Source organism: Agelaius phoeniceus, chromosome 3, assembly GCF_051311805.1.
Source record: "Agelaius phoeniceus isolate bAgePho1 chromosome 3, bAgePho1.hap1, whole genome shotgun sequence".
Taxonomy (NCBI): Eukaryota; Metazoa; Chordata; class Aves; order Passeriformes; family Icteridae; genus Agelaius; species Agelaius phoeniceus.
In genome coordinates, this window is record NC_135267.1 from 46,149,189 (window position 1) to 46,171,027 (window position 21,839).

Here is a 21,839-nt window from a genome sequence, read left to right on the forward strand (position 1 = left end):
ACTTACTCTGTAGCTAAACCTACATAATGAAACTTCAATATATTTAATCCTTCTTTCCCTCTTTTCAAGAATAACTCAACTTTTAGGGGTGATTCAACAAGGAGAGAGAAATTCAGAAATTATTTACATTATCAAAAACATCTTGAAAAGCGATAGCCCTGGGCTGCAAATGGACTGTTGGTTTTGGTCTTTGGTTTCATGAATAGAACAGTTAGAGAGAATCAGCATAGTCCCAGTTAAGTATGAGGTTTCCACCTAAATTTAAATTATGCAGAGCAATTTTTCAAACATCTATCTATTCAGTGCAGCTAATCAATAGTACTATGTGTAATTCAGCCAGCCACCACCACCTTGTCACTTCAGTCTTTTACATTCAGATTTCCATAAATGAGGTTAATGGTCTTAGTTAAAAGAAGCTACTAATTTTGCCAGAAAGTTCTAGGATGCTCTTTACAGAGATTAAGCGTCATAAGAAGGAAAAAAGCAGCAGGGCTGAGTCTAAGCCAATACATAGCTACCAAATAGCACAAAACTCTAGAGCAGATTGCTGCTAGAATATCCTGGAATCTGCTGTCAAGAGCATCTGGACAGGCAACTTCCATGTCATATTTTGAAGACTAAAGAAGCTTCTCTAGCTCACTTCCTTCCCATATAAAAGACAACTTCAGCAGTGCTGCCTGTGAACTGCAGTTCCGCCATCCAGCACCTACATTGCACCAGTGGTCAAAGCAGCACAATGCTGGTCTGTGGTCTACGATCACATCTTACACCAGACTTGTATGACTTTATGTTCCTAAGTCTATTTGTAGAGCAGAGCTATTTTAAACTAGGAATGATGTCATAATATAAATTATGTAAACATTCATTTTTCTATAGGATGGCATAGTTTTCACTACCTAGTTGAAGCTGGATTGATGCTTCTCATGCCAGGCAGAAAGGTACCCTTTTCCCAAAGTTACTAAAGTCACAGATCTGTTGATTGCCTCTCACGAGTGGTATTCCAGCTTTGGTTCCACAACACAGGAACAGCCTTTTATACCTTTATGTGCTCTTTAACACTTCCAGAGCAGGTGCCAGTATCTAAGGGTATTTAGTGCTGGCTGTTAGTAATACACAACCACACTGTGGAAGAGCATCACAGTGAAGCTGTAACACTAGTTCACTTAGCATAGTCAACCCCTCTTCCTCAGAAAGGATGAGACACTCCACACTCAAGGTCAAGAGTGACAAAACATTTGAAGTGCATTTTCACTTTTATTTCAAAACTTTAGACAAGTTACTTTAGTATATAAATTCATTTTTTTCCTCTTACAGAATATAAAGATAATTCCCTCATTACTTCAGTATAAAGTGTTTTACAAGCTTGAAGACAATTGCATAAGTGTTTCTCATACAGGATATCAGAAATAAAGCATTCTTTCTACAGACATTCAGACAGGTGACTACCTCAGAAACAGCATAGCAGTTTAGTCAAATACAAGTGAACACGTGACACTACAGTTGTGAAAGTTCAAGTAAGGCCAAGTCAGTAAACATTGTTAAGTTGTTGCAAATAATAGTGGAAAGGTTTGTGAGACATTGCAAGGGGTGGATGGTTTCATAGTGTAATACTCTTAAATCAAGGATTCAGAGGGATTTAGCTAGAAGACAAGTGAGTTCTTAAATGCTATAAAGCATATGCAAAGACCAAGCAGTGTACTGGTGTTAGTGGAGACTTCGTGCCTGTTCATCCTCAGCATGCTAAGACAAACTACAACCTCTTAAAACCAAGCATAATAACCACTAATATTTGAGAAGATGTTTTTAAAATTCAAGTATGCCTTATTTTGGATGGTGTGTAGTTTTTATCTATTACTTCATCTTGTAAGAACATGTGAAGACAACGCTCATTCTGTGCCAGTGGGTGGCCTGCAACCCTGGAGAGAAAAAAAACCAAGAATTAGTGTGACCCAATTGAGCCTACTTGCCGCTATCCTGCAGATCAAGGTTTGTACCAATAACCTATTGTTCTGCACTTGGGCACAGATCCCACTTTCACTTCACTGTTGGCAACTAGAATGCTGTCTAGTAGCAAGATTTATCACACTTCCCCAGATGAAGTTAGTCCATAGGAACCCTGAGCTACCTCTGATCCCGTGGAAGCACCTTACATCATCTGTCACCTGCAATTGATGGGACTATCCAAGTAAGTGCTTATTCTAGCATTAGGAAATCTAGAGCTAAGAAAGGCAAGAGGATTTTTTTTTAAAAAAGGTCTTAACACCTTTGCCATGGGACACCCTTTTAAAGGCCACTTATCTCCTCCATTTTCAGCGCCACTGAGCAGCAGCTCATCGCAGCAGAGCTGAAGCCTGGCTCCAGCAGGGGGTGTGAAGGTTTTCCAAAGGCTCAGGCACTGCTCCAGACAGAGACTGGACCCTAACCAATGTCCTGGCCTGGATGGGCAGCACTGCACACAGCCAGGGGCTACTGGCCCTTCTGCTCATTGCACATGTGGTAGCTTGCAAACACAGGAGACAGAACTTGCCTGTTCTAAGGGACACCAGATCTCTACTGTAAATTTAATTTAAGCTGAAAAACCATCCTTTTAACCGTAAAGGAGCTGAAATTGAATTAGGAGACACTCACAAACTTGGAAGAAAATCACAAGGTACTGCACTTGAACCCTTCAAATATGATTTTTATCATGCAGGTAAAAATCCAAAAGAATCAGATAGCTGAAAGTTCATCATTTATGGACATGAATATCTAATGCAGTTTGGTTTGAAAAAAACTACATCCAGTTGGTCAATCAAGACAGGCTTGTTCTTATGAGAGAAAAGTCCACCACAGTCCCAAGGGCAGCTTCTGTGGCCTCCATATCTGTCAGAACATTTCTACTCATCTGGCTGAACACATGCAAAACATATTCAGCTCCAGTGGCTCAGCACCACTTCCAAGCACTTCTGTGCATCTTCTCCAAATTTATCTATTAGTGTTTATTTCATCACAGAACATACTCACTTGTCATTAAGGGTAACCTATAATGAGGAAGCTGAGCCCTCCTATTCAGTATTGATGGATTATTTCAAGAGCAGTTATAAAAACGTATCCATCTTGCCAGGTTCTAGAAAAAGGCCAGCAGTCTCAAGAACTAGTTCATAAGGATGACAGTCTAGAGTAACTAGTTTGAGTTTCTTACCCCATCAGAATGAAGTTACTGATGTCAAACTTCAAGGAAAAGATTTATAGGAGAGGATGAGGCAGCAGTAAATTCCTTCTTCCTTTCAGGAAGGGTTGAAAATCGGTGGCTGAATTGCAAGACTAGATTTGATCTCTGGTTCAGCTTTTGGTTTCACAGGAATACCTTACTCTGCATTGGCTTTCCCTCAATATTTTTCACCAAGGTAACCCTTACATATAGCAGCTGCTACTTGAAGAATTTTCATCTATTTCAAAGTCAGGTTGAGACAGACAAGTGTTGAGGCATAACCACCCTTGTGAATGTCACTGTATGTAGTATTGATAGTGCTGCCAGCAAACTGGCCCAAGAGAACTGACTCAAGCTGCACTCTTGTGATTCAGATTTTACATTTAGAGGGACAAAGCTTCTCCATAACATCCATCTGACACTCCTGAATATTAAGAACTAGCATCGGTGCACCAAGATTTTTTTTGTTCCAGTGGTATCAGTTATCTGAGGGACTCTAATTCCGGAAGCAAAGATCAACTGGATTATGCAATAATGTGAATATACTAAGCAAAGAACCTTCAGGTATAAATTCACTAGTACTCAGAGTACTTGGCAGAAGCCTTAAAGCTTCTACACAGTTCAAAACTTTAGTAATATTTACCTAATGAGTTGGTCATGCCATTACAATATACTGATGAGTTAAATGGCTATGATTTGTGCCTGAAAAGCTTTATTCCAGATGTACTCAACTCTGACACTACATCAATATCTGCATTAATCACTGTTTGTGTTTCAAAGGAGTAAAAAATAATCAAGAAGTTTTACACTTCCACAAAATCAATTTATTACTTGCAGCAAGACTGAAAAATGGATACTGAAAAACTGGCCATTCCATTTCTGTCAGCTGTACAGAGTTTTTCAGAGAGACGGGGTAAGATGACTGTTTCACATCAGCTGCTTCAGAACACCAATAGTCCTCATCCATCCATATTGCTAGACTCAGCATACAAAACTTTCAGTAAGTGCACTTTTTTTCCATTTAAGATAGAGTTCCAAGTCTGCATGGATAAAGGTTGTACTTTACAGCCATGACTGCCTTTATTTTACAGCAAACCCAAACATATTCCATCTTACTACTGGATGTCTTGGAAGTTCACTCCGCTTGTCTTTGAATAGCAAAAAGAGCAGTCTGAAGCATTTTACCAGTTCAGAACCATTCTAAAATGAATTAAGAAGCACCTTTGTGAAGAAAAATTTCATAGATTTCATATGGTCACACTGACTTGTACAGGACAGACAGTTTTAGTGAACCAGTCACTTGCACTTCCAAGACACATGCCTGAACTAACAGTAACTGACAAGCACATTTTCGTAAGTTCTGGCATAACTCACAGGCATCCTCTGTTCCTGTTAAACAGCATCACTATTTGAACAAGATTAGAATGCCAGGGGAACTGACAGGCTTCAACTCCCCGAGGGAGCAGTCCCAAATCCAGTTGGTCTGAACAGCATTAACCAGAAGAGCTGGTTAATTGACAACACTCCTTACCCACTGGTTGGATGTACACTGTTAAAGAGACTAAACCAGCTACTCAGGTCAGTGTACAGACAGTGGTTAGTAGTGTCAGATGGTGGAAAAAGAATCAAAAGACTTTGTTACTGTAATTTCTGCTCACCTTTTGAAAGGCAGGGACAAAATCCAGTGACTATTTCAAACCATGTGTGCATACCTCGAGTAGTTTTTACTTCAGAATCTTCAGAAAGATTCTCAAGATGATTAGAGAAAATATGCATCATCACACAAACTGATAATACCTCACATCTGCAATCAAAGTAAACTGCTCTAAGTCCACTGTAAGCTCTACTGTTCACCCAGTTGGAAGATATCTTTCCAGAAATTATGAAGTAGAATTATTTTGAACACTAATTTTAGTAGCAATTTGCATAAATTAACAACAACACTAACAGTCTTTTCAGCTGTTCAGGTAAGCACTAAGATACCCAAACTAAGCATGGGATGAGTAATATTAGTACCTCCTACTGCAAGATTATGTGAAAGTTAATATTCTGAACCTAGTGCAGTTACCATCCTTAGGAGGATTAGTAGCTTCAATTCAGTTTTCCAGGGCTGAGCTCCAGGTTTGTCTCTAAATAACTAGATCCAACACTTACTTGTTTATGAATTGTTCAAGAGCCTGCTTCCTTTCCTCTATAAAGGAATCATCAAATATACCATCATCTCCTCGGAAGGGGAGCTGGCGGAGAAGAGCTTTTCCTGGTAGAGGTGGTACCACAACCTGAAAGATTTACACAAGTGTCCTTAAGTGCAGCCTGTAAGCAAGTTCATCCACCTCTTCCTCTTGGAAGACCCAACTCACCACATTCCTAGTGAAGTAATAAAACATGAGCAGAGAAGAACAGTACTTGCCCACACAGATAAGTTGAAATCAAGTAGTTTATCTCTGAATTAACTCAAAACTATTAAAACAAAAAGCCTCTGGCAGTGCAGCACTGAGGCTTGATAAAAAGACTGACACACTGGTTTATTTCTGGGCAATTTCAACCACAGTATCTGCTTTATATGATACATGCTTTATAACAAAATGAAAATTTTTCAGCATCATGACTCTTTGTATGTCTCTGAAGACTTGTATTTACTTTTCACTTTACTCACCTTGCTTTCTCTTTCTAGTTCATTTCTTAGCCATTCAAAGTCACTATATCTTCTTCTGACTGTAGATTCTTTCAGTTTGAAGATAGGTAGATTTGTCTAAAAACAAGAACATAAGCTATTGATTAGACAGATTAGAAGTTCTGATGAGCAGAAACAAGAACCAAGCTGTTAAGTTACACAGTAGTTCCACTTAAGCAACAACAGTAGTACTGAGAAACATTCAAGATACAGAAATAGAGATAAGGCTCTAAGCTACATGAGTAAGCTGTGCCTTGAACTCCATAGTTATGAGCCTCATTTATATGGTATCCCAATTACTGGTATTCTGTCATCATATCACCAAGCAGAATATCTGACCTTCTGGCCACGTGAGATGTTTCTAAGGTTGCAGAAGCATCTGCTGTTCTTACTGTCTCAGGAGCTGAATTCCTAATACATACAAAATTGGAGGTGGGAAGGGGGAAGAAATTCTTATTCCACACAAGTTTCTCTTACTGCATTAAAATATCAGCATAGGGCATTAACCAAACTTCCTGTACTTTTCTACTTCCTGACACAACATGGCCTCCAGCATCTTCAAAAGCAAAACCTGTAAGTCTTACAGTGAATCCACTCAGGACTGATGAAGATTTGATAGCACAAGCTGCCAAGTTTGGGTAGCTACAGAGAAGCCAACAAGGCTGAGATGCCTTACAACATTCAGTTCTGAGAAGATCAGACTGTTTGACTACAGAGTTAAACCAAGCAGAGCATGACTAGGTAGAGCTTTGCTGAACAAGGCTAGGAGGCAGCACTCAAACCCAATACGCTTGAAAGGGACATCACATGGGAGCAAGGTTATAATTCTGCACAAGACCCTGCTACAAGTCCTTATATTAACTTGTGTGAGAGCCTACATTACTTCTGTTCATTCTTGTGGTGCAGTGTTATCTCACTTTTGCCATCCAACTCACACATTATTTTAAAAATACACACTGAGAGAATCCTCTCCTAATGAAATCCTGGCTAGAACACTACAAAATTGTTTCTAGGAGTTATGACCTCCTAAAAATAAGAGCATGAGCCTGTAATTACCATACACAACCAGAAGTCACAGAATAATGCCTACTGTTGTCAGACTACAAATTCAATAACAGTCTTTGTGTACTTTTAAAGAAGCCTCTTGAGGAGCACTCTAGGAAGCTGATGTTCATTTGGGACTACACTTACCTCCAGCTTTCCTTAGGGCAGATGCACAGCAGTCATTCTCAGCTACTGCCTTCTACTTTTTGTTGTTTTGGGTTTTATCTTGTAGGCCACCTAACTCAGGATCTGGTCACTGTTTGAGTAGATACCCCTGTGCAATATCATTTGTAGCACGTTATGCTTAAGCTATGACTAGGGAATGCTTTTGGCTGCTCAAAACAGGTTTAATTGCAGATATATTTTCCTGCACTGGGCAGGTCCATGACTTGGGTCATTGTACTGCTGCCAGCCAGTCATACAATAGTACTTGATAAGTTAGTTGTGTACTTTCACATCATGCAAGTTAGTTCATAATTTACAGGTGATAACGTTTAGAACAATATTTTGTTATCTTATTGCTAAATGTTTGAAAGTATTCAAGCTCTCTTTCCCAGGTAAAAGATTGTTGACTGTACTTGCAACTAATAATAAAATTGTATTTAAGACTAATGTCAGATGTCAGGCTTTGTAAACAAACACTCTTGTCTTGATGGTAAGAATACTCTACTCAAGAGTGAATACAGCTAAGTTCCCCTGAATGCATGAAGGAGATACCCAGAAGTTAGGCACTGGATTATTCTCTGATTTCAGCTATTGTTTTTTAAACCAAGTTCACCATTACACTGTACATCAACTCTTTGTCAGTGTCTCTGGTAGAAAGACCTTTAAAACATTTAACATATAGGTTCTCACCTGCAGAAAATATTAATTTCTCTCTCAAGTTACTAAAAAAGGGATTAGAATTGGATAAAAGCAGCTAAAAAACTTAAGTTCCCAGGTCTTCAGGAACTCTTTTCATGCTTCTAGGCATGAAGTCTATAAAGTTAATCTCTAAACAACATATCAGTGCTATTGAGCTCACTTTACCTTCTACATTCCCTTTTCAACTTTTGACATGCTAGCTCAGCTAGCAAGTAGGAGAAAAGGAGTTTTTGTTTCTAAAAAGCAAGAGTTCTTTGCTTTCCCTGTCAACTGAAAAATCTTCTCAAATTTTCATCATAAGTACCATAAATATTCAGATTGTAAAGTATGTCAAAAAGCATAGACTAAATTAAGTGTCTTGCAAGTCACAACTTGACAAATATATTCCAAAACAAAGTACATGTTCACCTGGTCTGGATATGAACTAGAGCTATCTACTGAGATCAATTTCTAAACCTCATGTTCTTTAAACCCAGAAATTGCAGCAGTTCTCCTTCCTCTAGAAGTAAGTACTGACAGAGCAGTGTTCCTAAGGTAAGCAGCTGTTAGGAAGGATCTATTTAAAAATGCAATTTGAGAGTCCTGTTTTATACCGCTTAACCTATTTATATCTTAGGTCCCTATTTTTAATTCAGGCTATATTCACATCTGAAGTTGCTGTATGGGCCTTTATCACTAAGGATTATTGCCCTGTTTGAACAGATCACCCTTTGCTTCAGTAGGCTGGACTTCTGCATGCCCTACTGCCTCCATCTCCTATGGATAGACAGTTTTCATTAAGCCAGACACCTTCTGAAGCATGGGCTTTCACTGGACAAGAATTTGGTAGAAGGAGACAATCCTGAAGAGCCAACAGAAACTTTCATTTTCTATTAAACTGTTATTTCAAGACCATGCAGGCTATCAAAAATGTATTCTCTGCTTGACATTTTATGTCGAGTTATCCTTGTTCAGTCACTAAGGTGCTACCAGCTATTCTGAGCGCTTCCCGTGCTTTGGTTGTCTGCTAGAACAGAGAGCAGAGTAAGGCACAAAACTTGAAGTCAGGCTAGTTTCATTTTTATGAGCATTTCTGCCCATGCTTATTCAGCATTATAATGTCAACTTTCTGGCCTGCTGAGCTGCTAAGTCTACTGTCACAAAACTCATGACAGCATGAAACATGGAACAGCCCTGGAGCACAGCTTATTCCTGTAACAATTTCAGCACAATTTCAGCAGCAATTCTTTTTTCAGCTGTGTAATAATTATAAAATTTATTGGAAAAAAAAAATCAACAGCTTCTTAGTCCAAAATCATGCTGCTTAGCAGTTTGAATGCAAGCCCTCAACCTGAAAGGATTATGCATCACCCAAGATGTTAGAAAACTGTAAATTACTAGTCAGAATTGCAGATAAAGCATTGTTGCAGAAAGACAAACAAACCAGTTCTGCAGAAGTCACACAGAGCCCAAAATCCAAAGAAAGTCAAGATGGATTTTGTGTAGCACTGTCCCTTTATTGGACTATATGTATACACCATGAGGCTTTCTCTGACAACTGTCGAACAGCCTGTATTCTGCTGGGGCAGTTAATGGCCAGCCAGTACACCAGAAGAAATATTGTCAAAATTGGTGCCAAGTTACATTGCATAATTAAACAACAGGTGACAAACTCAGATCCTTAAGTCACTCCTGCATTTCTCTACTCAGATGCCAAACAAACTTTCTACAGTCATTTGGCTAGTGCTTGACAAACCAGAAATGGAAAGCAGTGGTTCCATACCAACAGACTTCAGGGCAAAGTCCATGTTCCCAGTAAGCACGTTTCTTCAGCTTCATTTATGTCACCATAACATATTCAACTTTGAGCCTGACTCTAAATTCAGGAGATTCCCAGTTCACCTCAGAAGCAAATGACAATCCTAAGACAGTGGCTTAAATAACCAGGTAAAAGTCTTCCAGCTCTTAATACAGTCACTCCCCAAGCTATGCCCAGTCAGAAGCTGAAAAATTGTTTCTGTATGCAAGTGAAGAGAATTTCACAAGCAGAATGCACGTAGTTGGAGTACTAGTCATAACTGTCCATTCAGCTTCAGATACAGTCATCAATGTAGCCATTCTGGTAAACAAATTACCTTAAATGCAGGAGGAAAACAACACTAATTTATTTGTTTATAATTAGTTTCAATTAATAAAATAATTCTAAATATTTTTAAGTCTTAGTTTTTAGACTAGCTTATCCACTGAGTGGAAAAGTCTTGCAAATAGTCAAAGTTGCTCCTAAAAATTTGTTTCCAGACATAAATCAAATGCAAATAGCATTTGGGTTCCTTCAAAGAGCATGCTGACAGTCCACAAGATTGTGTGACACTGCAGTCCAGTCCATCCCCACAATAGCAAATTCCCCAGATGTTGTTGCTCAGCATAGTCGGAGGTAAATTTGGCTGATTTCCTCATCTGCCACCATAACACTCCACAGTAGCACTGCATTGCCCATGTCTCCCACTCCTAACAGACTAAGAATAAAGCTGCACTGTTGCCACAGCACCTACTTTGATGTCATCTTTTCAAGTAGGTTATGGTAGCCTTGAGAGAACTCTATTTCCATTAAAATAGAGTGAAAGAAAGCACACAGCTCACTTTTGATAAAAGTTTGTGGCTTTGACTCACAGAAGCAAAATTCAAGCATCTTGACTGTCTCATGCAAGCTGTAATCTTTGTCAAGAGCCTACACTCTTTGACTACATTTACAGTCAAAGAGAGCTCTGGGGTACCACAGTAAATAGCATTCAGAGTGGATAAAAAAAGCATTATGATTTTCTTAACATAAGAGCCTGCTGTCCTTTAGTACAAGAAACTGGCTCCAGTAGTCCACTGTTATTGCAGAAACCTTGCCAGAGGTTTGTTTCCTTCCCGACTCAACATAAGCAGCTACCTCTCAATTTCCTACAATTATGAAAAGCAAGAAAGAAGGAAAACATGCTTTAAACTTCAGTTTCTAGAAGTTTAGATTTTTGGTGGGTATATTACTGAAGGAAAGCTCTTTCCCCACTGCAAAATGTCAGACTAGAAACTGTTATTTTTCTAAGTTTCAGTCCTTTTCATCAAAACAGAGATCTATCTCCCCTTTTCTCCATGTGGTGTCCAGATCTACTGAAGGTACGTCATAATAAAGTTAAGAGAACACTGAAAGATCTGACCATGCAACTTTTAAACAATGCTGACTTAAACTATACCATGAACTTTTGAGCTTCCCACTCTGCAGTATTGGAGCTATGGGGCCAGGGTATTTTCTACCTTGAACACTAAGACAGTGAAGTCCTAATAGCAACATAATGACAGAGACTATCATAACCTTTGCCAAATCCAGTGCTTTGAGTCCAGAGTTGCTCTCTGAAAAATGAGCATAGGGATGCCCATATTTTTGCCAAAAAGCATCTATCATCACCTGAACAAGTTCAACAACATCATGAACAGCTGAATTATGGTATGCCACAGTTAAAAGACTCTGAATAGGGTAAGCTAAGAAAAAGAGATTGCTTAGTGATTCTTAATTCTTCAGGCTCCATGCTCAGAAGCCAAAAATAAAAACTGGAGCCTGCTTTGAGGACACATTTGGACAAAGACTTTTACAACACCCAGATAGAACTAGTAACTAGATTGGGGTTAGCAAGTCAAAGCCTCCTGTGAAATACCAAATATTGATTTGAAAGAGAAAGGATTGCTACTTTTACACAATTCAAGGTGCAACAGCCATATGGCTCTGATTTGACCTACTGTAATGTTCTTACTCATTCCTCATTAGGAATGACTGAAAAGGGATCACATTAAGTTGATGCTTTAGCATCATTACTGATATCTATCAGCTGTAGTCAGATGGGGATAAAAAAATTCAGTGAATTGCTGAAGTTGCTAATTTTTTATCAAAAACTAAACTTTTAATATGCTTTGTGAGCTAGAGACTGTCTAGCATCCCTATACTTCAAACACACAAGAAAAAAAGCAGTAAGTTAACTAACTTAAAAGTGAGTCTACTAAGTAGCAAAAAATTCTCTTCATATTTCTAGTTTTACTGGAACAGTAACACAACACTCCTAAGTAGCCACTAAAAGCTATAGAAAGGCTTCCAACTCCTATTCATTAATCTGCAGCATATCTTAACACTTAGAGGCTGCTACAGCTTAGGCCTATAGAAATAATCTCTAAGCTTTATTTACAGGTCTAGAGGTGGCTCTAAACCACTTAATATATAGTTTCATTTTCTTCTGGATTTTAGAGTAAAGTTGCTATACACTAGCTTATAGTTATACTTTCAAATCGGTTTTGTGGCCAACACAAAGTATACTGTCCTATAGGAGAATCTTCTGGGGTATAACACAGATTTTGAATTTGATTCTAAAGAAATAACCAAACCACGGACCTATATTCAGTTGGTAGAACATTTATTTTTACACCTTGACTAGAAGGTTAAAAACAAATCTATCCTTTTTTATGTTAGAAGTTAGAGCAACAATAGCAACTTCAGACCCTTTACTCAGTGTTACAGCTCCACAGGGTATTAGGATTACGCACTTGTTAAAACAGCCTCCAGTAGTGCAACTTGCATTGCTTTACCAAGTGAAAAAACTTTAAATAAAATACTTCCCTTACTGTTAGAAGACATAAACTTCTGCTGCATCATTTATTTCCCCAGATGAAAAGCAGCAGAGACCAGACTGCTCTAAAGTTCAAGCTGACACTTTTTCAGCAAGCCATCTAAAAATAAACACGTATCAAAACTCCCTGGCATCACATGCCTACCTGGACTACAGCCATCTGTCCTATAAAGATTAGTCATTGTTCCATTTGATTTGGTCTGTTCTGCACTGTACTAGAGTGCAATCCTAAAACATGACTGCACTGTATGCTCTAAAATAAAAGGAGGGCAAGTCATCAGTTAAACTAATATATTAATAAGAAGCACTATTCAGAAACTTGGTTATTTTATTTACACAGTAACAGATATCAATGCCAAACTAGTTCAAACCTTTGGACCAGCCTCTTGAACCTAGTTTAATTACAAACCGCTACAGAAAAAAAAAACCAACTGCTCAAGAGTAAATCCACTTTCCTTGCTTTGGAAGTTTCTTTCATCCAAGCCATTCTACTTCTCTGTCTCCCTAATCAGTGTCCTTGGAAATTCTTAGCCTTCCAGTTATCTTTTTCTGAATTACTGCTTGAAGGAATAGTAGATGTTTGTGAGGATGCAGTACCCGGCTGTAGAACAGAAAAACGCTCACCTGAATCACTGCATTTTTATTCTTTGTAGAGGAGTCTGAGAATACCTAACTGGTAGCAGTGTCTAGAATGGGTTTTAAAAGCACTATTTACTATAGTTAGGGCAGACTTGCAGTGTTATGCAAGATTTGTAGTAGTAGAGAAATAGAGAATTACTGCTGATTATGCATCCGTAAACACATCCCCACTGAGTCAGTGTTTAGTCATGACTCCACCACAAGCTTCAACTACTCAACTGTGCAATGCTGAAGTCAACTACAGGAACGGCTGATTTGATTGTTTTTGTGGTGGGGGAAGAATTTGCAGCTTCTAACATGAAAGGCAGGACATTTGGAACTGTTCAAGGACAAGACATTGCAAAACACATTCAAGAGCACTACTTTGCAAAACATGGCACAAGGTAAGTGCTTTCTGAGCAAGTTTGACTTTCAGTTCATTTTCTGTCTTACTCTGACTTGATCACTGCAGTCAGACTACAATCAGCTAATCACAAGTCAGTCCACTATAAACATGCTGAAATGTCAATATTGTATCCAAACTAGGTCTTGAAAAAAATCGTTAAGGAGAGAATAGGACTTTCACAAGCAATGCAAGTTCAGCAGTACTCAGATAAACTTCCCCAATCCCTGGAAACCAATACTGTTCTTAATACTACAGGCACTTCACAGCCTGTGTATTCATTTCCTTCCCCACACTGGACCTACACAGTCGAGCACCTCTGCAGGTCTGCAGAACATATAGGAAACCTGACTGCTGCCCTAAAGAGCACTAGTACCACCCAACTATTGCATTTCACAATGGAAGCACAGCAAGACATTCCCTTTCTACGCCACAAGACAAGCAACTGCACTATGGAACATCAAAAAGCTAAGGTAAACCTTAGGGCCAAATTTAGTAATACTGATTAGAGGAAAGAGGCCATTGAACATTAAAGAACAGAGCTAAGATGACAAAGGCTTTTAGTTTGGCTTTGGTTTGACAAAAAAGAATTCTTTAACTATTTGGACTAATAGCTCCTGTAACAGGTATTTTATTATACTTCTGTCAGTTTGAATATCAATGACTTCTCTGCAAGTTCTCACTAACCATGAACAGATGATCTAACCCTTCAGTCTAGGTGAAAAGCCCAACCAAAATGGGCAGCACAGAAGTCACTTTTACTTCTACAGAAACAAAACCAGATGGAATAGTGTTAACAGCTTATTTCCAGAACACTGAATATTCTGAGTTCGAAGGGATCCACAAAAATCATGAAGTCCAACTCTTAAGAGAAGAGCCCATACAGGGATTGAGTCCACAAGCCTAGTGTTATTTAGCACCATGCTCTAACCAACTGAACTATTCTCAGGGTTGCCAAAGAGATACTTCCTAAAATGTAGCAAGTTCCTGGATATCCATATGCATTGTTGACAGTATTCTAACCAAAGTGCTTATCTCCTATGGCACTGCCTTTACAATGGGTGTATGGCTGTGACGTGTGACACCAGCCACTGGATCAGTCAGCTTGTAAAGATTAAGTCTTGTCTCCTTAAAGGATTTAACAACTGAAGCTATTGCACAGAATCTGCTTGAGCAAAGGCCTTCCTTTTGACCCACTTATCAAGAAAACTATGTCTCAACTCCAGTAGAAGACAAATGATACCTGGAACTGGACTGAGGACTAAATACATGCTGTAGGACGTTAATATGATAATTGTAATTTGTTCTGTTTGCTTCCTGGAATTCAGAGAGAGAACTAGCTTTTAGTCCATAAATACTAAAGGTATTCCCATGCCCTCATTCAAGAGTGTTGACTTGAACAAGCCCACTGTGAAAAGGTTTAATAATAAGAAGAGAAGAGCTAATAAAGACTTACGAGAAACAGCATGCAGGGGTATTTACACTGAGAATCTGACTTTTGGTTCACATTTTTCCTCAAGAGGAAAGGGCAATTAAGTAGTTTACTGTATTCCTTTAGCAGGCAGTCTAGTTGATTATGTTAGTTTTAAATGCTGCACAATCACCATATTGTGATCATCTAGATACCTTCAGATGAGGTAAGTACTTTATCAAGTTTTATTTCGCTAGACAAAGCAATTAGAGCTTTATACCGTGCTGCATTATTCCCAGTCGAGCTCACCCTAAGCCTTCACACACAAAGGACACCTCAGAATGGTACAAATGCTCTGCCTGATGCTGCTGATGGAAAGCAAATTCTCAAGTACCCTCTCAAAAACATGACCCACGCAAATTTGCTATTTTAGCACAGCAGGATGGCATTTTCTATCACTTACTTCCAAACAAGATGTTTGACTTTCATTGCTAGGCTGCACTGTAGTGGCACGTTGCCACACTGTGTGCCTTACAGTGGCTGCTACAGTGGAAAGCTTTCTGTCATCACCTTGTCCAGCTTGCCAAGAACAGACTGTTATTTAATGCACAAACTCAGCCTCAGAAAGTCAATACTTTGGCCAACTGTCCATCTATGAAGTAAGCTGCCTGGCTATAAGTGCGGCATAGGGTCTACCTGCAGCACTCCTCTCATTTAAGACTCCTTAAACGCTTGTCAAAGCACCACTCAACTACCCCAGCACACAGCCACCCTGCACAGAGACACTCACTGTGACAAACCTTCCTCAGTTCCAAACCACTACTGCCTTGCTTATGCAGCAGTGTACTGCTGAGCAGTCTACCCAAAACTTCAGAGTTCCCCATCAGGCTTTCTGACTTCTTCCACCAGAACTTGATGAGTACAGCATTACAAGAACTAAAGCATGAAGTTTTCCACTTGCTGCTTTCCAGACAACAGACATGCTTCAACTGCAGTACCAGTAGAAAGCTTGCCAATAAAAGTTTTGGGGAAACTCTGCAGTATTTCACACACATATGTTTTGCAAGATACTTTTAATCAGATATCACTTCAAGAGTCAGCTGGCAAGTTCAGTCTTTCCGAAAAACCCCAAAAGTGAAGCTTTGAGATTCCGACAAAGATAGAATTACAGAGTCTGTAAACACCATGACAATGGTACAAGTGTAATTGTCTCAACACAAACTTGAATTTCAGCGTCCTCTCTGACAATGTTTCTGGCTTAGAATGCTCTCCAGCTGTAACATGAGGCTGCAGTCCTTTAGCTTTCACCAGAATTTGGCAGCACTTAAGCCATCCATTTCTGCACACTTAACGTTTTACTGCTGGTGTTACTTGAAGACACAGCTCTCCAGATATGACACAGGTAACTCACACCATCTTCTCAGGTTTGCTCTGCTGCTGCTACCAGCACTGTTGAAGGAAACTGCATATCAGCTGCTACTTTCTTACTTTCTGTGACCACAGGCACTTGTTAAACCACAGAGACCACTGGTGACTATTGTTAGCCACACTCCAATGAGCAGGTTACGGTACTAGGCCTATCTTTCACAAATACAATACCACAGCAATCCATGCTTGAATTCTCCCTCTGTGCTGAAATTTGTGTATTAGCAACATGGTCCATGTTCTGCTGAGAAGCAGTTAATTGATGCAAGTTTAGACAGTGAACATAATTCTGCATGACTTATATTACCTGCTCTGCAGCCTTCCAGCACACAGAGACATAAAACTCAAATTTACAGTTGATGGCAGCTATGAACTATGTGTATGGCAGTGCACAACTAAAAAAGGGAATGATCAGGAGACAGTCCCGTATACCAGCATGTAGAGATGTGAGCAAGGAGGGTGGAGGATGCAATGTTTACAAGACAGTCAGTCTGGGAGGAAGAACAGAGGAAGGTCACAGTACTATCACAGTGTACATTTGTTCAAATCATTCTTGGGCTTCATTACAACAGGAATCCAGAATATTCTACCCCTAACACCAGGTGGGCTAAGACTAACCTGTCTCAAAATCTGTTTTTTTGCTTCCCTTTCTGATGAAGAACTTAGGAAGTTCAACATAATTCCCAAAGCCATACCATGGCCCAGTCCCTTTTGGATCATCTTCCCTGGATCCAACCATTCCAAATGCTCAGTCTCATGGAAAGAAACGTCATCAGGAACTTAAGGTGCAAATACTTTCCAGCAAGATAGAATTACATCTTTCTTCTAAGTGGATTGCTAGGGTTCTGATAAGGGCAGTGCAATGCAACACAAATCTGCAAGTTCTAGTTTGACTTCACACTGAGGCCAAACATAGGCTACAAGCATGTTAGTTTATTCTTCCTGCCCCATAGACACATCCTGAAACACAGAAATAGCTACTGAATATGACAAGTTATAAGCATCAGAAATAAAGAAGTATCCTCCCTAGAAGCTTTACATTTCAGGTGATTTTTCTTTTTCAAGTAAGGTTACACCAAGCTGGGGACTTAGACCTTTAAAACCAGAAAATTTACACAAGGTTAAGTCTTGTCTGGTGAATTTCGGTGACCAAGGCAGCAGCCCTCAGCTGTATCCTTCCCTGCTGTGAAGAACACATATTGCAGACAATGTGTGCAGGAAATCAATGAAGCTTCACCTTTTATTACTGACTGTAACAACTGACCAGGTTCAATCATATGTAACATAGAAAAATTATAACAGAGCTCAGTTATAACAGAGCAAAGCTATACAAAGTAGAAGACTGAACTACAAACTATAAAAAAACCCCATCTGTAAGTATCCAACTTCCTCAACACAGCTTATTTCTAGCCATGTACACCAAAAAGGGTTCCCTGCCTCAAGGCCCTACCAGACACAGGCAAGGACTGTGCTGTAGACACTGCATTTTCTGACCATTCCTCTGGGCCCTGTTTATGAAACCAGAAAGACTAGGGAACACAGTAATGACTTCACATAGCTTTTCTCAAGCTTGAGACTACTAGCCTTTGGGGCAAGTCACTGAACACAACCCTTCCAGCTAGGAAGGATTCTAGTGTTACTAAGAAGCATTTGACAGCAGCACATCGTGAGAAACAGCCCTATTTATTAGACACTACAATTTTATTTCAGGTACAAAAAAAAAACAGGAAGCCCTCCTCCATACCTACACACACACACACACACAGACACCTTATCACTTCAGCTGGCTCTGATCTAAGCACGTGTGCCCACTAGACTTATTTACACCTTCTCTATGTACTTTTTGAAGCCGCTGAAATCCTGAACTTGACCTCTTCCTCAGGGCAGATCTACCCATATTACCCCATCTCAGAGAGTGGAGAGTTTGCTCTCCTCTATTTACCTGGAGACGGACAAGCAATGGCTCACAGTACAGCGGTATTTCAAGTCTGAGGACAAGCTGTACACAGCGGAGCCGAAAGAGCACTTGTCCTTTGGTTATCTGAAACGAGCTGTACCGCCTTAGCTACCAGGAGCCCGTCGCAGAGTTATCAACCCCAGGCCGAGGATGGAGAGTCCACTGCGGCTCTGCCACCGCCTCCCAGCGCCCCGCACCGCAGCAGCCGTGACACTGGTCCTGAAGGACACGGCGGCGGCAGCCCGTCACCGCCACCCCGGCCAGCCTCGGGCGACACGAGAGCCCGACACCGCCACCCCGCTCCCGGGCCGGCTCACCTTGACGCGGATCTCGTAGGTGGTGAAGCGGCCGCGGCCCACTCCCACTGTCTGCGGGTTGCCCACGTCGATCTCCAGGAAGTTGCTGGGCGGCCCGTAGGCGTCGTTCAGGTTCTGCGGCTTGCTGATCAGCCGCCGGGTGTCTGCGATCGTCTCGGCCATGGCGGAGCGGGCGCCTTCTCCCCTGAGCCAGCGACCGAACCCCGAGCGCCGCTGCCGCCCGCGCCGCCCGACCGCCCGCCCTGCGCCCAGCTGACCGACCGGCAACGCGCACCCGCCGCCCGCCCGCGCCTGCAAGGCACGCTGGGTAATGTAGTTCTCGGGGGCGGCCCCGCTTGCTCATGCCTGGCGCGGCCTCCCGCCTTCTGAACTACACGTCCCAGCGGGCGCTGGGAGCGCGCCGCGCTGGCCGAGAGCGCTGATTTGTCAGGCTCGCCCACCCCTTCGGCCGGGTGCGGGTGTCGGAGGCGGGGGAGTTGTGGGGGGTGGCTCTGCTCTGCCAGCGCATCCTCATTCTTCGGGGATTGAAAAGACTGGGTGGGAAATGCTTTATAAAGGTGTTATGCAAAATGAATCAGCCCGCTGCAAACGTAGGCTGGTGGAGATCCCCGCCAAAAGCTTTGTATTGAGAACAAAGTCTTAAGTCACTGACTCAAGCTGCAATCGATGTGACGCTGTTGTTTGTAGTAGCCTTAAACCTTTTAAAACTTACTGCAATTTTAACAAATTATACACATTTAATAATAATATTACCAACGGGGTCAGATTTTTTGTTCTCATAGCTTGCAAAGCTAAAGAGTTCTTAAAGGATAGGAAAGGAAAATAATGTTTACAGAGTAAGTTATTAAAATTACTTAAGAGAGCAAGAAAGAGAGTGAGAGAAAGGGAGCAGAGCTGACAGAATTGTCCCCTTCTAAGACATAAGGTCTTTATTTCTCATTATCTGATTAAGTAAGTGGTATGTCACGATAAAAGAAGTATTTCTGAAAGTAGTGCAATATTTACCTAGAACGTCAGTGAATTGAATTTATATCAATCCACTATTACTTCTAAATTTTTCTATCATCTTGGAGGATTTCAGACTTTTTAAATACCTGTTAAAAGTACCCCTCCAATAATTAAATGCATATATCACTTTCCTTCTGTCTTTTCTTATTAAAGAGTTCTAGTAATGTTCCTTTACTATCCAGGCTGAATGAGACTGTGTGAAAACTAGTGATATTTTTTCCAAAAATCTGTGTAGGCAGTAGGTAAAATGGCAGGCTGCCCACAAATCACATCTGAGAGACACAAAGTTAACATCTGGCAAGTTTAGTTAGCTGTTGTCTGTGTTAATAAAAAGGTAATCAGAAAGCAGAGATGATTCCAAAGTTCAAAAATAGTTCATCCCCATAACCAGTATACCATGGGTGATTTGCTTGGTAACTTTTCTGTGAATTTCCTTGTCATCGGTCCTTCAGTGTTATTTCCCCCACATACTAGAGCACCTTCCTTACTTCCACTAGTAGCTGCCAACTATTCACTTTATAATTATAAATAGAAATGAGGCTGACACGAGTTTTACAAAGCAGGAATGAAGGGGAGATTTACCTGAGTTATACTAGTTATTAAACTGGTCGTGCTGCAAGGCAAGAAAAAACTCATTAATTCTACTGAGATGACATATGCATCTGGAAAAGCTTTTGTTTGTTACACAACCTATGCTGCCACATCTGACTGCAAATGTGAAAAAGAAACAGAGCACTGGTGTTGTCTTAACTACAATACGTTGTCTGTCTCCTGGCCAAGCCTGGTTTCGTTATCTGTTCAAAGCAACAAAAAAGTGTTCAGTGCTGTACATTTGGGAAGTTGCTGTGTCTGTGATGAATAAAGAATTTGTTCTCATGCTGGGTAGCTATTAAGAGTGAGGCTTAAGCTGAACGCTTTTCTCACAGCACACCTTCTCAGTGCCACTATTCTGTCTGCTTTTCCTGTCAGGGATGACTGGTGGTGGAGAGCCTTGTGGAGGCTACAGGGAGTGACTGTTTTAGTCCCCACTTGTCAACAGCATGGGTATATAAAGGGGTTGCAGTGATTTGATGAGGTGTCCCATCTCTATTTTTCCCACTGAAGTCAAATACAACTCCTCTAACCTGGGAGATGAAGGGGAAGATGCCTAGCTTCATGACTAGAGCCACCCTTACATCACGAGAAAGCATAAATGCCACACTGGCTAATGGGGCAAGGAGAAGGAATAAAGGTAGGGGAAAAGCAGAGTCCTTTGAGCCTCTTTGTTTCCTTCCACTCCTCATGTTTACTTTGAATCATGTTCCCGGGATTTTTTTGTGATCATGAGACTAGAGTTATGTTAAATGTAGTTGTTTCTTCATGCTAGAAAGGTTCATTTCTAAGCATGAAGGTGAGCATAAACTCAGAAAATAGAAAGTTTTAATTCTGTTTCTGACATGCACTTTGGGCCAAATTTCAAATCTGGAGGGAGAGAGGTCAGCTGTGTTTGTAGTTTCAAAGATTAGGTCAAGCATTTAGAATTGGACTCGATCCTTCTGGGTCCCTTCCAAGTCAGTATATTCTGTCATATCAGTGAAAATCCTAGTGAACCTAAATTCTTTAACAATCAGGTATTCAATGATTTGTTATTACACCTTGTTTATCAAACCATGACACAAAGATTTTCTGGCATAACTTCAAGTGGCAAAATGGATACCAGAGTGCCACAGCACAAACCGATACAAGCAATATGAATGGATGATTACTGCTGGAATTTTGGGCAGTAATACTTCTCCAGTAGTTTTTTTGCTTCTTTCTTTGTTTTTTGAAAGAAAGACTCACATTTAACAGGAAAGGGAACCAAATCTCTCCATTGTCCAGTCAAGACTCTCCAGCCTTTCTGACAAGTGTCCGGGTTAGCACATTTTAGACAGCATAGGCATATTTTGTTAGAACTTGTGGGAAATGCTGACTCAGGATAAGGCAAAACCCACAAGGCATGGAACTAATTGTGAAATACCTTGTGTGGAAAAATGACTTCCTGATCCCTGCAGTAGCTGCCAGTGCTTTGAAACAAGATGTTGAATGTCTGCATTGTGCTCCTGCCTGCAAGACAGTAATAAGCTTCTAAACATAATTTGTAATATCTACATTTATATATACATCCACTTACTGTGAACTCCTATTCTGAGAGATACTGTGTAGCTGAAATACTGCAGTGAATTTCTAACACATTGAGCTATTTGAGCTGACTGAGATGCAAACTGTAAACAGATAGTGAAAAGGGCTGTAAATCCATAATTTTGGGAATGTTT

At 40.5% G+C, this 21,839-nt stretch overlaps 1 protein-coding gene across 1 annotated transcript; it reads right to left on the minus strand.

Annotated features, from left to right (window-relative positions):
• Positions 1-1,234: 1,234 nt before the first annotated feature.
• SNX3 (sorting nexin 3) lies at positions 1,235-18,821 on the minus strand. The gene is made up of 4 exons (XM_054629089.2): positions 18,538-18,821; positions 5,847-5,942; positions 5,345-5,469; positions 1,235-1,916 (listed from the first exon to the last, which is right to left on the minus strand). The coding sequence occupies exons 1-4, from the start codon at positions 18,697-18,699 to the stop codon at positions 1,811-1,813; spliced, it is 489 nt and encodes a 162-aa protein (XP_054485064.1). The 5' UTR covers positions 18,700-18,821; the 3' UTR covers positions 1,235-1,810.
• Positions 18,822-21,839: the final 3,018 nt, after the last annotated feature.